The sequence below is a fragment of the Ambystoma mexicanum genome, chromosome 7q (genome assembly GCF_040938575.1).
Source record: "Ambystoma mexicanum isolate Mex_15411 chromosome 7q, UKY_AmexF1_1, whole genome shotgun sequence".
NCBI lineage: Eukaryota > Metazoa > Chordata > Amphibia > Caudata > Ambystomatidae > Ambystoma > Ambystoma mexicanum.
In genome coordinates, this window is record NC_090941.1 from 746,255,461 (window position 1) to 746,275,089 (window position 19,629).

The 19,629-nt window shown below is 46.7% G+C and overlaps 1 protein-coding gene across 5 annotated transcripts in view; it reads left to right on the plus strand.

Annotated features, from left to right (window-relative positions):
- The window catches only part of POGLUT3 (protein O-glucosyltransferase 3), a 201,090-nt gene that overhangs the window by 18,926 nt on the left and 162,535 nt on the right, over positions 1 to 19,629 (plus strand). For all 5 annotated transcript variants that reach the window (XM_069640275.1, XM_069640273.1, XM_069640276.1 and 2 more), the window contains exons 3-4: positions 16,838 to 17,124; positions 18,606 to 18,822. In XM_069640275.1, coding sequence (XP_069496376.1) covers positions 16,838 to 17,124; positions 18,606 to 18,822 — 504 coding nt within the window. The remainder of the gene's footprint in view (positions 1 to 16,837; positions 17,125 to 18,605; positions 18,823 to 19,629) is intronic.

Here is a 19,629-nt window from a genome sequence, read left to right on the forward strand (position 1 = left end):
CATCTCCTCCCGAAGGACGAACACAGACTTGGGAATAGATGTTTCCCCATTCAATTCTTACCATCAACAGGGGAGAAAAAGAAAAAGGTTGCAATTTTAATAGCAAGAGGAGTCCCCTTCATCAGGACCCACACACTGAGGGACCCCACAGCGAGGTATGTCTACGTTAAGGGGAATCTCCTCAGGCAGAAATGTACCTTGATTCCGCTATACACGCCCAACAATGAACAGGACCACTACTTAGCCACTATACTCCCCCACATAGAAGCATTGACAGACGGACAAGCATTTATAGAGGGTGACTTCAATCTCGTCTCTAACCCATGGTTGGATAAAACCCTTCCTACCACATTATCTGACTAAAGGAACTGTGGCGGGTCGGAAGTATGAGTCGGACACTTTAGTGGTTTTTAATAAAATTATGTAGATGAGGCCTAACTTTGCCTATCACTAAATGGTTCAACCTGACTATCTAAAAGAACTAAGGGTGCTCATCAGTCATCGGAAAATCCTAAAATAAAAATGTCCTTGGTCCAAACCTAACTCTACCTGACCCTACCACTAAGATAAACAAGTTGGAGTCATCCAAGAGAAGATCCTTATTCTCTTGGGTTGCTGATTTCTTCAATAGTCTCTGTATGAAATGTCTGTTTCACCTGTTTCATCCTTTTATAATCTTCTTCAATAAGTCTCGACTTTGCCCCCTTTTAGGGCGATCAAGTCAGAGGGCTTCCCCTGCATCCAATATTCTCTCATCTCCTCTCCTCTACTTGACTAAGATAAGTGCCAGACTCTTAAAGGGACATTTCTTTTACATTCGCTGATGGTTTTGCTTCAGCATTACCTACAGTCACATGGAAGGATGTTGCATTCTTCTTCCCATTAGGCAGTCCATTACATGCTGATAGTGTGGCTGATCCAGCGAGTTCCTCACATGAACAGTAGTTTTGGCCCCTAAAGGGAGTCACTCCCAGTGAGGTCCCACTTGCCCAGATGCCTAGGGTTGGTCTTGCAGAGCGGGCTCACCTCCCTAGCCTCAAAGTGGGTGGCTCCCCCATGGGACAAAGGGACGAATACCATTGATTTGTCACAGAACGCAAACGCATATATTATTATGCTTCTGTGCAAGCTGTGAGTGGTAGATACATGGAGGGTCCTGAATAGCAAATCGATACACTTCACACACTTTTTTTCCATGTCCATCGAGGACACTCGAGGATGGACCGGTTACTGGTCTCTGACCGTGGTGGCACATATCTGAAGTGCCCATAAGAATGCGAGTACTGGCGGACCATGCCCCAGTGATGAAGACTATGAAAATAACCTGAGCAACCATCCCGTTCAAGGCACCCCTGGAGGTTGTATGACCCTGTATTATTGGACCTAGTCCCACTGCAGCATATTAATAGCACAATGAATGGCTACTTGATGAGCACTCCCATGTGCCAATCTGGGACTTGATGAAGGCATTAGTGCATGGGGTATTTCTAAGCCATTTAGCGGCCCATGCACAAACACTGGAAAGAGATTTCTTCTAAAAAAAAGCCAAATTTAAGCAGTGGGGTTCCCAGAAAGCATGGCAAGCGTTAAAAGAAGCTAGAGCTAAAGTCAAAGCCCATGTGGCAGGGAGAACCGCTAGAGCCATTCTCAAAGCTAAACAGTTTTATTACGCTAAAGGGAATAGATCCAACCAGATCCTAGCATACAAACTAGCAACACTAAATACCCTAAATAACATCCCTGGGGTAACATTATCACTTAGGAAAAGAGAGAAAGGTTGAACTTCTCCAAGGATGCTTTACTGCCCTCTTGTCCGAGGCTCACCTTGATCTACACTTCCAAAAGCAATAAATTGTGGGGACTAACGTCCCAAAGCTCCCCAACAAACTTCAGCTGGACCTGGAAGCTCCTATACAGCTGAGTGAAATTCATGCGGTTACCTAAACATTAAAAAATAAAGCTCACGGCCCTGACGTCTTCATAGCCTTACTTTACAAGACATATATGGCCAACCGTCTCCTCACCTAATGAGCATATATAACTGATTTCCTAAAACTGGTACAATCTCCCCTTCCATGAAAGAAACGATAACCACCCCAATCCTAAAACCTGGAAAAGATCCCACTATCTGCGAGACTTACGGGCCTATCTCTATAATGAATCTAGATGCCAAAATATACTCTTAAGATATTGCCCAACTCACTCTCCAGTATATTCCCCTCTATGTGACCAAACTGGGCTCATCATCGACAAATCCTCCCATGATAATATCAGGCAAGTCTTAGATTTAATCATCATCGGAACCAGAGAAAGACTCGAAATGGGCATACTCTCATTAGACGCCAATAAAGCATTTTACAACTGGCAGTATATCAAACTGCTTGTTGAGTCCCTCAACTTTGGCCCCGTGTTTACGACCTTCATCCTTGCCAAGCACCAATCACTCTACACTAGAATTAGGATCAATGGACAGCTTACCCCAATAATTCCAATCGCAGCAGGCACCAGACAAGGCTGCCTCCTTTCGCCGCTAATCTTCACCCTGTCTATCGAATCCTTGGCTGCAAGAATCAGGGGTAATAGACAGATCTAACAAATAAAGCGCGTGAAGACAGAATACAAGGTGTCCGTTATGCAGACGACCTGATGTTGACCCTGACTGATGCTCCCGCCTCACTTAGCACTTTATTAGTCGAGCTTTGTAATTACAATTCAGCATCGGTATTCACCATTTAACTACGCCAAATCCAAGGGGCTTAGTATCTCCCTACTTCCTGAAGTTATACACCAATTGACCAACATCTCCCCAATTTAGTGCGTGGGTTGGGCCATCGATTATCTTGGGGTCCACCTCCCAACCAAGCTGGTGGACCAATGCCAACTTTGGCCCGCTATTCAAGCAGCTAGCGGATGATATGGCCAGATAGAGGAATTGGGAGAAAATACAGCAGTGAAGATTAACTTGATCCCTCAGGCTCCTGTATGGCTGTCTGTCCTTGCCGTTGAGAATACCAGAGTCCCTCCTTCAAGGGCTGCAGAATAAAATCTATTCTTTTATTTGGGAAGGAAAAAAAGCTCAAATGTACTTCTCCGAAGTGCGAAGACATAGGCATGGGCATCCTGACATAAATAGATACAACCTGGCAGTGCAAATTTCATCTGCACTGGTCTGGGGGCAGACTGATGGGATTGGAGACAGAACATGCAACTTCTCAAGCTCCCCCTCTCATGACTCCTGTTCACCAGTCCCATGGTCCTGCGAGAGTTACCCTCCCTCTTAACTATGACACGCAACCCACTTTATTATAAGAATGAGGCAATATCGAGGTGGGGAACTCCCGTAGGCATGGCCAGGGAGATTTCGGCTTGGAGGGCCGGAGGACTGCAAACTGTACAACAGCTATCCCTTGACGGTGCGCCCTTACGTTCATGGAAACGAAAGCTACGTTTCAGCTGAGTGAAGCGGACAGGTGTTAGTACGTGAAGCTCAGGCATTGGATTGTGAATCCCAGGGCCAAAATTTGAGGCACTACAAATATCGTCTTGACTTATAATCTCACCTTTAGAAATGTCTTGACCTGCTGAAGGCTTTGTTTGTCTTCCTTTCCCGGTCTTGATAGAGGAGTGCTCCTTGAAGAGATAAGGTTGGTCCTGTCCTGTCGCCACAATATTTGGCTAATTGAAACAGGCAGAACAAAGGGACAGCCAAAGGGATGTGACCCTTGGGGGTAAGGGGAGCCCATAAGGCATAAAAACCCCAATAACGTTGTATCCAAAACAAAACAGATGAGTAGAATGTGATATGATAATATTATTATTTGCAGACTAGGTTGGTGGAAAGGAGGCAGGAGGAGCTAACCTTCTTAATGGAGCAATCAACAGGGTAAGTCAGGAAGGCAAGGAGCAAGGATTCAAGTTGAGACACAATGACAGCAAGGAAGGAGCCACAAAGGAAAATAACCGCAGGGAGCCGTTAGGGAGCAGGAAAAAGGAGAAAGCAAGAATGCAACAGCAATAGTGGTGAGGCAAGAAAAAGTCCAGAAGGTTAAAGGAAATGACCCAGCAGGAATCTGGGTTGCAAGGCAGCAGCGGCACTGAAGGAAGGAAAAGAAGAGATGCTGATTGCGTGACACCGTCTTGAAAAAGACTGGACCGCTACCCGGAGTTGCCAGGATAGCGTAACGGCACACAGGAGTGTGCTTGTTTCCAATGTTGCAACAGCAGCCAATGCGTCCCTGTGACACTAGGCCCCAGAATGCCCTCAAACTCACTCTGCAAGCAGTGTTGGCTAAGGCCAGGGTTGCCACTCTATACAGACTAGTAGACAATCAGAACCCACTGTTAAACTCTCCTACATGTCTAGATGGGAGGAGGGTCTAGGCACCCGGCCCCACACGAAGACTCCTGAGGCTGTATATCGTTTGGCATACACACATTCTCCAAATCCATCCCAAATCCATCCCAAACCAGGAGTGTGTTTTATAATTTGCGTTATAGGTGGTATATAGTCCCAACCAGAATACACGAAATCAAGTCTACCTGCCCTTCCTCTTGCTGGAGGGGTTGCTCTGACGCGGGTCCCCTAATCCACATGTAATGGCCATGCCCTAAATCAGCAGTCTTTTGGAAAGAGGTCTTGGCGCATATTAAAGCTATCACAGGGGCGCAATTATCCTTGGACCCAGCGGTAGTGCTCCTCGAGGATGCTCAGGCAGAGGTCTACCCTGACTCGGGGTACACCACAACCCTCATCACTCATCTCCTTGTTGCAGCCAAGATTACAATTGATTGGAGCTGGGAGGAGGCAGAGGGCCCACTCCTGCAGATGTGGTGGGGCAAAATCTGGGACATTTCAGTGGCCGAAAAAATCTCAGCACTGACTCGAAACCAATAATCGAAATTGTTAACAAGTGGCTGCCTTTCATCGAATACTCACAAACATACCCACAACTGACAATGAAGCCGTGACTTGTGGTGCATTTTGACCTACTATGACCCCTCCCCGATTAGGAGCCTTTTCTGAGACCCTCACCAAAAACCCTTAAGTGGAAGCGGCCATGACCCTTTCTCAAATTATCTGGGCCTATCAACTCCTGGGCAGCTGTTCAATGGATTCTTATACTCGCGTCTGGCTGTTGATGTTTTCTGCTCTTTCTGGCTTTCCTTTGTAACATTTGATACTATGACCAAGGCTGTTCTTCAAATAAAATTGTTTAAAAAAAAAAACAAGACTAATTATGCCTGTGAGTTAAATTCTTTTTGGAACCTCTCCAAGTCCGGTGGGCCAAATATCTTTAGCCAGTAATCCAAACTCCTATACGCACCAACAGCATTTAGCTATTAAGCCTCTATTTGAGAGACTAAACTACCTACCAAAGTCAAGAGACTAAACTACCTACCAAAGTCAATTTGCTCTGAAGGATGCGACTCCATCCTTCAGAGCAAATAATTGTAGCTCCAACCTAATAGAAGCAGCCGTGATAGTTTTTGGGAAGCCCACAATCAAGAACCAACATTACCTCTCTGATATCTATTAAGAGTGCGGACCTGAGCTAACCAAATGTCGGCGCCATAGAAAACAGAGGAGCATAGCTTAGCACTGGAAACTGTTAACAGGGCCTCAATAATATGTGCCTATTTTTCTATAGAAGGCATCCAGGTCCCTTAATGTACTTTTGTCTTTAAATATAGCAATGTCTAAATATCACTTTCTTTACATCTTCTTTGCAAATCTCAGTCGAAGATTTTATATTGCACAACTGTCTGAATAATGGACCCTCTGAGCTTGACAGACTCGGTGTGCTGCTTCCCAAGGTAGAGAATGATGCTCTTTACCTTATTTATAATGTATTTTGGTATTGCCTTTCCAATTTACATAGCTGCCTTCATACCCCCACACCCATTAGATCCCCAACAACCAAGTTGTCAATGCAGTAAGCAGTTTACAGAGGTTACCTGCGGTCTGGAAAGAAAGCATCTGGAATCCAGCGAAATTTACTGAGCTGGCCTACAGTCTGGGCGGAAAGCATTTGGTCTCTAGCACAGTTTACTGAGGGGGCCTGCGGTCTCGGATGGAAGCATCTGGAATCCAGCAAAGTTACTGAGCAGGCCTGCAGTCTGGGGGGAATGCATTTGGTCTCCCGCAAAGTTTATTGAGCGGGCTTGCATTCTGGGAGGAATACATCTGGAAACCCGCCAAGTTTCCCGAGCAGGCCTGCAGTCTGGGAGGAATGCATCTGGTCTCTGGTAAAGTTACTGAGCAGGCCTTCAGTCTGGGAGCAATGCATCCGGTATCCAGCAAAGTTTTGGGAAGATCACTAAGCTCCAAATTATAAAATAGAGGAGCAAGTATGCAGCCTTGAGCACCTAACCCACCATCTTACCCTATAATGTGTGTTCTTATGAAATAATGTAATTAGTGCTGGTAGTACAAGAGGAAATACCAGTTGCTTTGATTTTCTCCATAAAGTGGGTCTGTCCATGCAATGAAACACTGCTTTGAAATCTATGAAGCAGCAATATGCTTTGATCCGTTCTAATGTTCAAATAGAACACCTAGCAAGATATGCCAAGTGAGACCCCTTGTGTACTTGCCATCACAGTAGAGTGCCTGATGTCCCTGAAATGTATTTTCCCAATCTACCCATTTCTGAGGTAGTCCAAAGTACTTTAGCTCTGATCATGGGCATAGAAATCAGCAGAGAGATAAATCTTTGTGAAGCTGCGTTATCCTTTGGCCCTTTCTCATGAATGGGCATTGACGGTGCCCGTGTTCAGAAGTCTGGCAGTTGTCCCGCTGGCAATGCCTCAGACAATATATTTTTCATGGCCAACGACATACCTACTGACCGACTTGGCTTGAAGGATGCAATTGGTTTCTTTAGCGCATCCTCCTTTACATTCAGCCATTGACCATTTCTGTCGCCCTGTAAATCCTCAAAATTGCTATCGTTAGATATGCACATGAGTAAATGTGATGCACAAACATTTGCTCGAAGGCATCTCAGAAATGCTCCCATTAGCTGCGAATGTGCTCTAGTTTTAGGCACGTGCATCCAGTACATGGTAGCAGGAGCACATCTGGGATGCTCAGGGCATCTTCTGATTTGTCCTAGTGCGAATCTTTGAGAATTTGGCCTTTTGAATCTGAAACAATTGGCTTGTACAAGAACGGCCAATTAAATTATAAATACTGTTTTGTTACATGCTGTTTTTATTTTTTGTATTTATTTATTTGAAATTAACTTGAGGGAAAACAGTTTACGCATGCTGTTCGGTGATGGAGTAAAGGACAGAATATTAAACAAACAGCTTAAATAAAAGTACTAAACTAAAGGCTAAACTCTGCTTAAGGTACTACCCCAACGTGAGGTCTAGTACTGCTCCAACGTGAGGTTTTGGCACAGAAGGCCCGCTAAAGGCAAGCCCGTCTGTGCTCATCTTGGCTGAGGATGGGGCATGGCATTTTGCCAAAATACAGCAGATGCTACTGGACCACTGGTGCCCTCCACGTGTGATTTGCATGTGGTCAACCGAAGATACTGGTACTGCAGATACATTTGGCCCCTCCCGAGACTGTTTGCTTTAGGGCTCAATATTGTTGACCCATATAAGGCGCGGATGGGGGCTGCAGGGGCTGGTGCGATTCCCCTGATTGGATCTCGGCAAGCTGCTGAATTACTGGCAAAGCCCAGAGCCCCACCGCTAGGACTAAAGGGCTTATTGATTAATGCTAGATCGGTTTTATAAACAAGGGATCCTGGGAAAACCCTATTCTGCCCAGGAGGGTTTCATGATAGACAAAGATGCAGGTGAAAGTGTCAGTGTAACAAGCATGCCCCCTTACTGTTCAATCACCGTTAGCACATACAAAACAAGTACCAAGCCTAAACGTTTCGAATACTGGTTTTTATATTTTATAGCATCTAAATTTATATTGTTTTAGCTATAGTGCTGGACATCATGGGTTACAGGGTGAAGCAATACAGATTTGCATAATACAACAGATAACAAGTAGAAATTCTTGCACATATATCTATACAGTTAACAGAGTGCAGATGTCTGCATAACGACAGGGGTCAAATCACATAATAAATGAAATAATTATATAAAATGTATTTCGGTTCAGTACAGTTACAGAACATTGGTGACACCGTGGTTGGAAGAAAGGGGTTGTCTACACCAGGGTGTTTCGGCCGTCTATAAGGGCTAGATAGGCCACATATTTCTCACAGCCTTCATCAGGAGGGGAAGGACAGTGTTGTCAGGATGTTCAGAAGGTGCTGATAAAAGTGGATGAAATTCAGTAAGGGGAGTGCCCGGGAGAGGGTCGAGATGTATATAGCCGTTCGTAATACTCCCTGAATGCAGTATTGATTCCCTTCAAGTCTTTAATCAGAGACCCATTCAAGCCGTCGATTTCTATTATATTGGTGGCCGGGCGTTCCTTACGGATGGCTCAGGCCAGCGTTTTGCAAGGCCGAACCCCCTCTCCATGCCTCACTGCCATTATTGGGCCCCCTATATACTTCTCCTCATTATTAGCCAATTGTAGGAGTTCTTCCCTTTGTGGCTGCAGCTCACGCCGTAATTCTGGTGTGTCTATTAAACCCTGCCTATTCTCCCCCTCACGAATTTTGATTTCCAGCCCTCGCATGGTTCGGCGCATAGCCTTCAAGATTCCTCCCTCTTTCGAGATTCAACATCCCCTTATGTAAACCTTGAAGGCTTCCCAAACTGTTCCTGGGTCTGGAACGGATCCTTCGTTAGCCTGAAAAAAAAGTCTCAATGTCTTGCTCAATCTCAGAGCAGAATGCCACATCCTCAAGGGCTGTAGCCTTGAAACGCCAACAGAGCGGACCAGAGGGATTTATTTATTTATTTATTTATTAAATTTATATAGCGCGCAGGCAGCCCAGGGGCATTGTGGCACTGTTACTTGCAAGGAAGACTTAGTTACAATGTGTGCAGGTTGTGCCTTGGGATACAGTGAGGCAGTGACCTGTGATCAGATATACCACATAATACATCATACAATACAATTATGAGGGCTAGGCCATGTAATTGTTAGATGAACAGGGTCGTTTTCAGGGTTTTCCGAAAGGCGGTCAGTGAGGGTTCAGAGCGCAGGGAGCTAGGGAGGGTGTTCCAGTGTACGGCAGCGAGGTACGGGAAACTGGAGCCCCCTGCTCTGGTCCTTTTTACCCTAGGTACTGAGAGCATGCTGGCATAGGGTGATCTAGTGGGTCTTGTGGAGGAGACCAGGTGGATCCTCTGGGAAAGGTACATTGGGGCGGCAAGATGGACACATTTGTGGGTGATGCTTAGAGCCTTGAATAGGATCCTCTCCTTTATGGGGAGCCAGTGGGATGCTTTTCTGGCAGCGGTGATGTGTTCTCTCTTGGCAATGCCTTGTGCAGCGCGTAGGGCATTATTCTGTATTACTTGGAGCTTCTCAAGATTTTTGTTGGAGGTCCCAAGGAAAAGAATATTGCAGTAATCAAGTCGCGAGCCGGTTATGGCCCTGGCTATGTTAGTGCAAGTGTCTTTTGACAGATAAGGTCTGATTGCGTTAAGGAGTTTTGCATGGTAAGCGGCCGAGGAGGCAATGACGTTTACTTGTCTGGTCATGGATAGATTGGAGTCTAAGTAGACGCCTAATGTTTTTACCGTGTCAAGTACTGGTATCGTGATTGAGTCAATGGTGAAATGACTGAACTGAGCGTCAAGTTTCTTGGTGGTGTCAGGGGAGCCTACGAGTAGGAGCTCAGTTTTGTCAGAGTTAAGGCAGAGGCCGTTGATAGCCATCCACATTTGAATTGAATTGGATTCAAGGCTATTTCAAACCGGGCCAATACCGGTGAATGGTCGGACAGCGTCCGGGGCAGTATGGATGCCTCAATGACCGTCCGTAGCATGGGGGTAGTGGCCATTATATAATCTATTCTAGAAGCGGTGCAGTGCATGTTCGAGAAAAAAGTGTATTCCCTGGTGCTAGTGTGTTTGCTGCGCCACACATCGATCAGGTTGTGATATTGAGATATTGTAGTCCAGGCTTTAACCACCTGCGGTAGGGATGTTTGAGTTGTAGCCGATCTATCTAGCTCCAATGTAGGGACGAGATTAAAGTCGTCAGCCCACACAATCCCATAATCTGGGAATCTATGTATATGCCTGGCGCACTGGTAGAAGAACTCTGGAGAGTCAGTGTTTGGTGCATAAATATTCACCAAGAGGAGTTTAACGCCTAACAACTCTCCGCCGGCATGAGAAATCGCCCATCCTCGTCCTTAACCTGTTTGTGTAGTTTATATTGCAATGAGGGGTGGATATAAATGGCTACCCCTCGGGAATATGTAGTGAAGGATGAGTCATACCTGTGTATTCCCCACCCGGAGAGCCTGTGGAGGGGGCACCTCTGGCCAAGTGGGTCTCATGAAGGCACAGCATGTTCGCCCTGTGGTTTCTACTATAGTTCGCGATTAGTCGCGATTTCTTAGGGTTGGTGAACCCCTGTATGTTCCAAGAGAGAATTGTCAGTGCTGGTCCAGGTATCCTGTCCAGTATTAGATTGGGCATGTCCCCAATAGGATCGCATCTGCTAGCCCCCGGTAGCATTTAAGAAGTCTATGCATAATGATATCTCGTGCAATTGTTCGTGCTGTTCTAATGCAGTTTGTGAGAGTCGCCAAATGCATGTTCAAAACATTAACACTGAAAACCAGTATACAACCAGCCCAGAACAATAGCTTCCCTCCCTCTCTCTCCCTCCCATTCCAGAAACAGTAACTTACCGGCACCCATCCCACCCCCCTCTCAGTAACTAATCTCATGCTTCAAACCAAACTGACTGCAGTGACTGCGGGATGTGGAGGGCCGAGGGTGGCCAATGTGCTGCTAGTGGCTTCGGCCGTCGGGCTGCCTCGACTGGTTCATGCTCAACCAACTCAGCGGCATTATACAACTCGTTGCTGAATGAACACATTTGATTTCCTTCCAGCACTAAAAGTGTTTAGGATCTGCTGCCTCAGGCGAAGTGAAAAAAAACAGTGGACCCGTTGTGTATAACTGGGAGTTTGGCAGGGAATAGCATTGAAAATTGAACTCCTTTCTTGCGTAGAGATGATTTAGCTGCCTGGAATGATTTACGTTGATCTTGCACCCCGGGGCTAAAGTCTGGGAAAAGTAGGATAATGGAGGAGCCTCAGCGTAGCTCACCTTTCTCCCTGGCCACGCGAAGGATGATGTTGCGGTCTCTGTAGTTGGATATTCTTGCTATTATCGGGCACACAGGGGCGCCTGGAGGAGGCCGGGAGGCCAGGGAGCAGTGGGCTCTTTCGACCATGAACATTGCAGTCAGCGGTGGTTTATCCAGGATTTCCACCAGCAGTGTTTCAATAAACTTCTCCATGTTTCCTATAGCAGTCGATTCAGGGACCCCTAGTATCCAAATGTTATTTCTTCTGGAGCGCCCTTCCAAATCATTGTTCTTTGCCAGCACCTTCTTCACAGTTTGTTGCATTTCTGCCATTTCGTGCTGGAGAGTGGCAACCTTGTCCTCGCTGTCCCCAATCCGCTGCTCAGCTTCGGACATGCGACCACACAACTTATCTATTTGTATAGCGGATACATCCACTTTGCAAGTTAAAGCATCAATGTTTGCCCCTAAGTTGTCCGCGCTGTTCTTCAGGGCTAGCAGTGTTTGATTCAGGGCAGCCACATCCAGATGGGATTGGGATTGGTTTGAGGGGAAGGGCGATGGCGTACGAGATTGATCGGTGCAGGCGAACTGGTCTATTTTAGCATGTTTCTTAGTATTCACCATATTTGTGCCAGCCCCCACAAGATTTCCGAGGAGTAGTCCTGTGTCTTTTCAAGGCATGGGTGGGCTCAACAGGGAGATGAAAAACCTCGTAGGAGTTTATTGCAACTAATCAGCAGGCCTTTTGCAGATTATGGGCCTTATTACGAGGAAGGTGGTTAGGGATTACCGGCACCGGAAGGACACCAGTGCCGGTAATCCCTTACCACCCTATTCCGAGGTCCCTTAGCGGGTCCCTTCCTTAACACATTAAGGGACTTCAGAGCTAATAACGGTACCACAAATTGCGATACCGTTATTAGCTCCATCCCCATTCCCATTTGGCCCTATGGGGGCTCTAATGGGAATGGGGAATAGTTCCCGGAATGGGGCCTTACCAGGTCCTCCAAGGTTGGAATGGCCGGTAAGTGGCTATTTTGGGAACCCGGACCTGGAATGCGGTAAGGGGGTAGCCATGGTGCTAATAACACCATGGCTACCTCCAACCTCGTAATGAGGCCCTATATCTGGTATCCGGTAATTGTGAGGGCCAGTGCGGAGCTCTTGAACTAGGATGTCTTGGCTGGGGGTCTAGAGAACATCCACCCCTCGCTGCTTGCTCATGGTCCACTAACTGCTGTCCGCACTGGAAACCAGACAATTTGACCCGTTCAGGTGCTCGGGAGGGGCCAGAGCTAGCCGTAGCAGACCGCCCTGGCCAATCGATGTTGCTGCAGGCTCTTTTGCCGTTTACGTAGAATGCTAGTCCGGGGCCTAGGATATCTGTCTATCGCGTCCCTTACCGGTGCAGGGGCGATAGGGCAGGCGAGTCAGCGGCAGTTCAGAGGGACTCTTAGATGTTCCTGCAAATTCTGTGCCCCCCCTAGCTGAGAGGCCACACACTGTATGGGCACCCTGATTCCAAGGGTGCGAGATCGCCCAGTGCCATGCACCCAAGTCCAGCACAGAACAGAGCGGCGGCAACAAAGTAGTCTGAGGGACTAGAGATTGCGCCCGCGTTGGGGACACCCAGGGCGACTGATCCCCCTATATACCAGGGAGGTATCCCTGGGCTCTCCTCACGTCAACCAGCAGGCAGGAGCGAGGGCTACCAGGAACCTTGTACTCCCTCCCAACCCCCCCCGCTGTGTATTGAAGATTCTACAATGCCCTCCGGGGCCAAGGAAAGAGAGCCCCCGCAATCGGCTGCATACGCACCCAGGCCACCAGCCAGCTCGCCAGGGAGACGCGTGCCACCAGCGCCTCAGTGGCCGTCCAGCGCTGCCCTGGGCATTGGGCGGCTGGACCGCAGGGCCCCCCAGCACAGGCCAGAACAGGCGGAGATGCCATGCGCCGCCGCGTAAGCCACAATCCAACACTCACCGCGGCACTGCTACTGCGCTGGTATGTAAATGCAGGAGACAGGGACTGCCACAGCCCGCACCTCCTCCGGGCGCAATCCTCTGTCCAGCGGGGTAAGGCACATCCCGCACAAGCAACAGCTCGGCACTCGAGGTCCCACCAACAGCCGCAAGCTCCAGGAGCGGGGCAGAACCACCCCGCCTCAAATGCTGGCAAGCTGGCAGCGAGCCCAAATCCTCTCCTTCCAATCCGCGATTTTGAGATGGCAGCCCGGGTGTCCAGGCAGGCACCAGCATATATGTCACCCACAGGCGGCCCAGCCAAAATCTTTTATGTGGGCGCCATTCCCCCTCTATGCACTGCAGGGCAGCTAGGCGGCGGTCAGTCACTCCCTGTTTATCCTCATCTGGCATACTGGTGCTGCTCTGGGTGGATTCGACAGGAGCGCCATGCATTCATAATGCTGAAAAATGGTTCCAGAGGTTGAGCTGAGTCCCATTGTGAAGGATATTTCTCAGGATATTACGGACGAAGCCAGAGCCTCTCAGGCAGCGGCCATTTCCTTAGCCACGCAACAGCGCCCCCCAGGAACCTTTCAGTTCTTGCAAGGTGGGTGCTATCTTGTGGCCGGCTGGGAGTCCATATCCTGCTGGATGGACGGTGGGGCGTCAGACTGGCTGGCCGTGGCTGATTTAGGTGTTTTGAAGCAAGTTTTTAATGGAGGTGCCAGCCTTCTGCTTGGTCGCCTTCGTGGTGACACCGGACCTCATTTTTGGGATTGAGTGCACTTGAAGTGTAGCCAGAGTAGGTACCTAGATGACCCTCTTGCAATGGGGGATTCCAAATATTAGCCAGTCCAAAAAAAGAGTAGGCTATGCTCCCAGCCTCCAGATGCTCAGAGAGGCACCTTGCCCCAGTTCAGATATGAAGGATGGGCTTGGAGGGGGGAGAGAGCTGCCAAAAAGGAAAAGACATGCCTCAACACTTAAAGGGGCACACAGCCTAGATCACCCGATGGTACACAAACCACATCCTGGTCCAGCTGCAGAAGAGGCCTGTTGCCTGTGCTGGGGAGGAGGCACTCCTCTGAGCTCCAATCTGGGCTTCATGCCCAGCGCAGACAGCCCAGCGCTGCTCCAATCGTTCACGTTACAAAGTGTAGGAAATGAAAGGGGCCGCCCAAGAGGATGTTTCCTAAAGTGGTGCTGAGTGAGCCCAGCCGCTTCCCCCCACCTATAGCCTGTAAATGGGGCTCAACTCTGCAGAGAGCCGTCGCCACGGGATGAACTGTTGTCTCCATGGGGGGTCCCACTCTCCAGTGGTAGCTTGCAGGATTGTGAGGGGGTGTCCGCTCGACTCACACTTTACAGCAGCACAATCCGAGCTGCAGAGTCGAGTTGTCAGGAGTCCGCTCAGTAGAGGCTTGAGGAATCAGCGGCCATCTTGGAGCTGTCACAGAGCGGTGTCGAACCAAATGGAATTGTGTTGAAATTACATTGGGGTCATCACAGCCACGGGAGAAACACTGCATTCAAAGTCCCCACAAAGTCGATTGCTAGCTGGCAGGGCTGCGGAGCTCATGAATCTCATGACTTCATGAGCCTACTGCCAGGCTATACCCCGTGGCAGTCACAGTTTTAACTTGAAAGTCCCTAGAGTGGTGCGATTTCCAGATGCTAATCACGGACACGTCATTACGCTGCATAGGCACAGTCGCATGATGATGCCTGCGGCGTCCGGGTTGTCGTACGAGACAGCGGACATCCAACATGAAGAAAATTTGTAAGTGGTACGTGTTCAAAAGTCTCTGATTAGTCCAGAGCATTAAGAAAGTAGCACAAAATAGATTGCTATGAATAAGAGACTGAAAGTTGTGAATGAGCAGCCAAGGGGAGCCAGTAAAGTGCGAGACAAAATGCTGAATGGGCAAAACTACGTTGAACAAGCATAGTGAAGGCTTTGCAGGAAAGCCACCAAAATATATTAGGGAGAAGAAAACCTGAGATGTGTCAAGAAAGACTTAATTTATGAACTTGTGAGTCTTTGTGAACCGCCAAGGTGGAAAACTGGGTAAGGGCTACTGGTTACGTGAACTGTAATGGGTGGGCCGTGCAGCCTGTTAACTGCGCCTAGACCATGAAGACCCAACATATCCAGGAGCCGGGTGAGAGCAATCCTGAAACAAGATAAAGTTGAACATTATAAGACTGTTGTGCAATCCAGTGCTTGAAGTTTGGGGAAGGGAAACCCAAGCTCCTTTGTAACATTGTGTTGTGAACCAGTGCTTGAAGCTTTGGGAAGGGAATCCTGAGCTTCTTGGGAACATTGTTTTAGAACTATATCTTATGTTGGCAGTGTTGTAGTTAGTGTGGGTCTTAAACATCCAATGAATATTGTTTTGAGAAACTTCAGTGCTGGAAATCCAATACAGCAATTGCAATGCATGTCAGTTTTGCAAGTGACCAGCTACCAGGTCGAGGGGTATGTTCGACAAATTACTGATGGTATTTAATCGCAGTTTGCGTGGTGGTAGAATGTACAACATGCTGTTTAGAGCGAGAAACCCTATTAGCTTCCAATACTTGCACAGACAGTACTAGGAATCTGGTCTGTGTGACGCCTTTTCCAACAAAACTACACAAGTCAAGAAACCTGTGAAAAAACACTGGAACATTGTGGTGAGCACAGAATGCACTTCACAAATGCCTCTGTTTGCATTCAAACAAGTGAAGAACAACAAAGAACATTGTAGTACATTGTAGATTACCACTGAACCAACCCCACCACTAGGGATTAAAGCACCAGCAACCTCTTGTTCAGTCGGTAACAAATGTGGATATTTCACCTTAAAACCCACCTTACAGGGATGAACGTTGATCTACACTGGGCATCTTTGCTGTATGACCTGTGGGTTTTTGTGTCCTTTAGATTTTCATGCGAGTACTGTGCACAGTGTTTGTACAATTCAGTTGAGTGCACAGAGGGAGGGTTTTTTCTCATGTTATGGTTATATGTAGTATCACCACAGCAATATGCATTCATTTGTTTGTGCAGTGTCATGCGTATTCACGTGATATTTGGCTGTTTTGTTAATACTTGCAACAATATTTATTTAAAAATTCTCTTTTTTGTTATCTACAGTTCTTGTTTTCTCTGTATTCCATAGACACAGTTTGACTCCTTAACTCATTCAAATTTTTAGTATTGAGTATCTTCACATCAAATTAGCAGCCACCCGTCTCCCTTTGTTTTTTGCAATTGACTCCTCTTCCAGTTGCTGCCCTATGAATACATCTGGTGGGTGACGCTTTCTGTTTGTAGTTAGTTTTAGCAGTGCATGGCGGTGGCGCAAGTTCTGGTTGAATAGCTGGTGAATTTGTTGAATTTTTAGATTTTTACCTTGTAACCATAACATCCCCTTAGCAAGGTTTTCTCACTGATTATATATTTAAATATATATCACTTTAATTATTATTCTAAAGTTTGAAATGTATGCTGTATGTTTTTAAGCCTCTTGTGGACACTTATATTTGTGTTGCTGTGTTCCTAAAATGATCTTTTTGCCTAATATTGGGGATGCTGTTTTAACACATGACATGAACAATGTTTGCATTCTGAAATGTGTATCAAGTTTCTGTGAGAGCATCTATTAAAGAGGAGCTTTGTTTTACGCAGGGGCTGTGCTCCATGAGTACTGCGACTGCCCAGAGGAGGACCCCGAGACCTGGCGGAGAACTCTTTCTTGTCCAACTGAAGAGCCTCAAGCCACAGCAGACTTTGTGCCTTTCCCCAGCATAGACCTGCAGCGGATGCTGACGGAAGTCCCAAAGAGGTTTGCGGAAAAGAGAGGTGCAATTGTGCACTACACTGTCCTGAACAACAAAATATACCGGCGAGCTCTGGGGAAGTACACCGATTTTAAAATGTTCTCCGATGAGATCTTGCTGTCATTGTCCCGAAAGGTACCAGTATTTTTTTTTGCTCACTGAAGAGTACTTTTGTAGAATATTGAACTCCTTTTTGTATGTCTAACATTAGTGACCAGTTGGATATTTTTTGCAAAACAGTGCTCCCAGCCAGTCTGACGCATGAAATATGTTGGTGGGTTGGAATTTATTTAGTCATACAAGCTTTCTAATTTTATTGGTTAGGAAAGAATTGAGTGTTCCATTTCATGCTAAACATGTGCCATATTGTGAAGTGGAGGCTGATGAGGGCAGTAGGCAGCTTCTTCAGACTGGTGTCTTTATTGGTAGAAACTCTGGTACACTAGGTAAGTATAGTAACACAGAAGGACGGATATAAGCAAAGATTGAACAGAGGCACTGGGCTTCCTACTTCCGGTGATGGCAGATATAACTCGCCCAAATCTAAGACTTGGAACACAGAGACGGAACACTGACATGAGCACTCCAGAGCATGTACACCTGTCACTCAACTAAGGTCCCATACACCACAGCAATTGAGCAAAGCAACCTGATTCTTATTGATACATTTGTAGAAGGAACCTAAGAGCAACACTGGGGGCATACCCCCAAACCACATTCAACACAAGGAGTTAAACCAACAGCCATCGCCAAGTTATGTTACCATCCGTGGGTTGCATGTTGTTTTTAGGACATGTAATTACAATTATCTCGGCAGTGGACTCTTTTCAGAAGGTCCCCTTTAAGCACTGTGAATGTGACCTATTTCTCACCACTCGTTCTTTTTGTACATGTTTAACTTACATCCAGAAATGTTCTGAAGAGGCAGTCCCACATCCATGCATTTCTGACCAAAGATTTTTACACTTTACCACACATGGAATTTAAATGTATGTTTTTATTTTTTAGAGGTTGAATAGAACAGTGTGCCTGGTTTTGATGGTATGCTTACCTGTCACTTGGGCTCAACGTCTTCTTTGATTCCACACTTGTCAATGCCTTACATTTATTCTTATGTCATATCTTATTATAGTGCCACATTTTCTATGCCGGGAGTTGTATATAATTATACCAGTCCTGGGCTGTGTTGGAAAAGGCTGTTCAGTGGGAGAAAAAAATCATTGCCAGCCTGTATTTGATGGCAGCTATGCAGTGTGTAGTGCTAGCATTGCGTAGCACAAGGTGTATTGTTTGCACTGTTCAGAGATTCCACAAGCATGTGCTTTTCACACTCCTTCTCAAGTCTGCCACCGCTTCCGGGATTTGGCTCCAGGATTCTGTTGCCTGTTTAGTACCTTTAACCCCGTTTAAAACATTGTCCGGCATTGTAGCCCAAAAGTCAACCTCTTTTCCCCATTGTAATCCTTAATGTGCTTTTAATACAGATGTCTTATTAGAATGTAATATGGTCCCACTCCACTACCCTACTCTATCTTATTAAGCGATATCCTGTGCACCTACTTAAAGAAGAATGTTATTCCTTCTTGTGACCAGCCTGTGTGTCATTGCCCATCTAGGTTCGCCTGCCTGATTTTGAATTCTACATTAATGTTGGGGATTGGCCAATTGAACATCGAAAAGCAAACGAGACGCCAGGCCCTCTGCCAATCATTTCATGGTGTGGATCCATGGACTCAAGAGACATCATTCTTCCAACGTACGATATCATACATTCAACATATGAAACCCTGCGAGGTGTCACGAATGACCTGCTCTCTATTCAAGGCAATACAGGTAATTTATTTACATGACTTGGGAAACCATTTCTAACCATATTTTTATTTATTTATTTTTTACATTTATAGAGCGTGCTAAAACCCTGAGGCACCTAGGTGCTGGTTGCAGAGTGCGAGAAAAAAAATCTAGTGAATGGCTTTTATGACACGGTCTATCTGGATGGATTCCCACTGTGGGAAATATAAGTTGGCATATCAGATGATTATAGGAAATGTGTGGCTATTTAAAGCCTCCACAGGGTTTTGTCACGACTCCATGCGAGCTAGGTCTCCCAAACAAATTCACTACAGGGGACATCTAGAACACCCAAGAACAATTTGATCACTGCAAGGCTGTGGGTATGGAGAGGGGTAATTGTGTCTAGGTTGGTAGGGCAGGCCCATGCTGGAGACCGCCTTGTGGGCAGCGGTCTGGCTTCTACAGATTGATTGTGAGAGGAAAGTTATACATCCTGTCTGAGATGTGGCTAAAGAAGTACAATCCTGTAAAGAAATATAACATGAGCTGGTTGGATGGGATATGCACAAGTACCTATGGTTGAGACATGTTCTACCACCCACCTGGAATGGTACTGAACTGCCCGACTGTTTGCATCATATTTAAACCCCAAACCTAGGTCTACAGTTTATAAAGTAATTGCCGGGGTCTCCACGAAGAGCCCTGACAAACTCAAGGAGTTATATAGGTCAGACCCAACCCAGTTAAACTTTATGGGGCTAAACCGTCGATATGGGAACAAGGTAAGTCCATGAGAATACTCAAAATAAGCACATTCAGAAAATGTTGGGAGTCCCCAGACTCAAC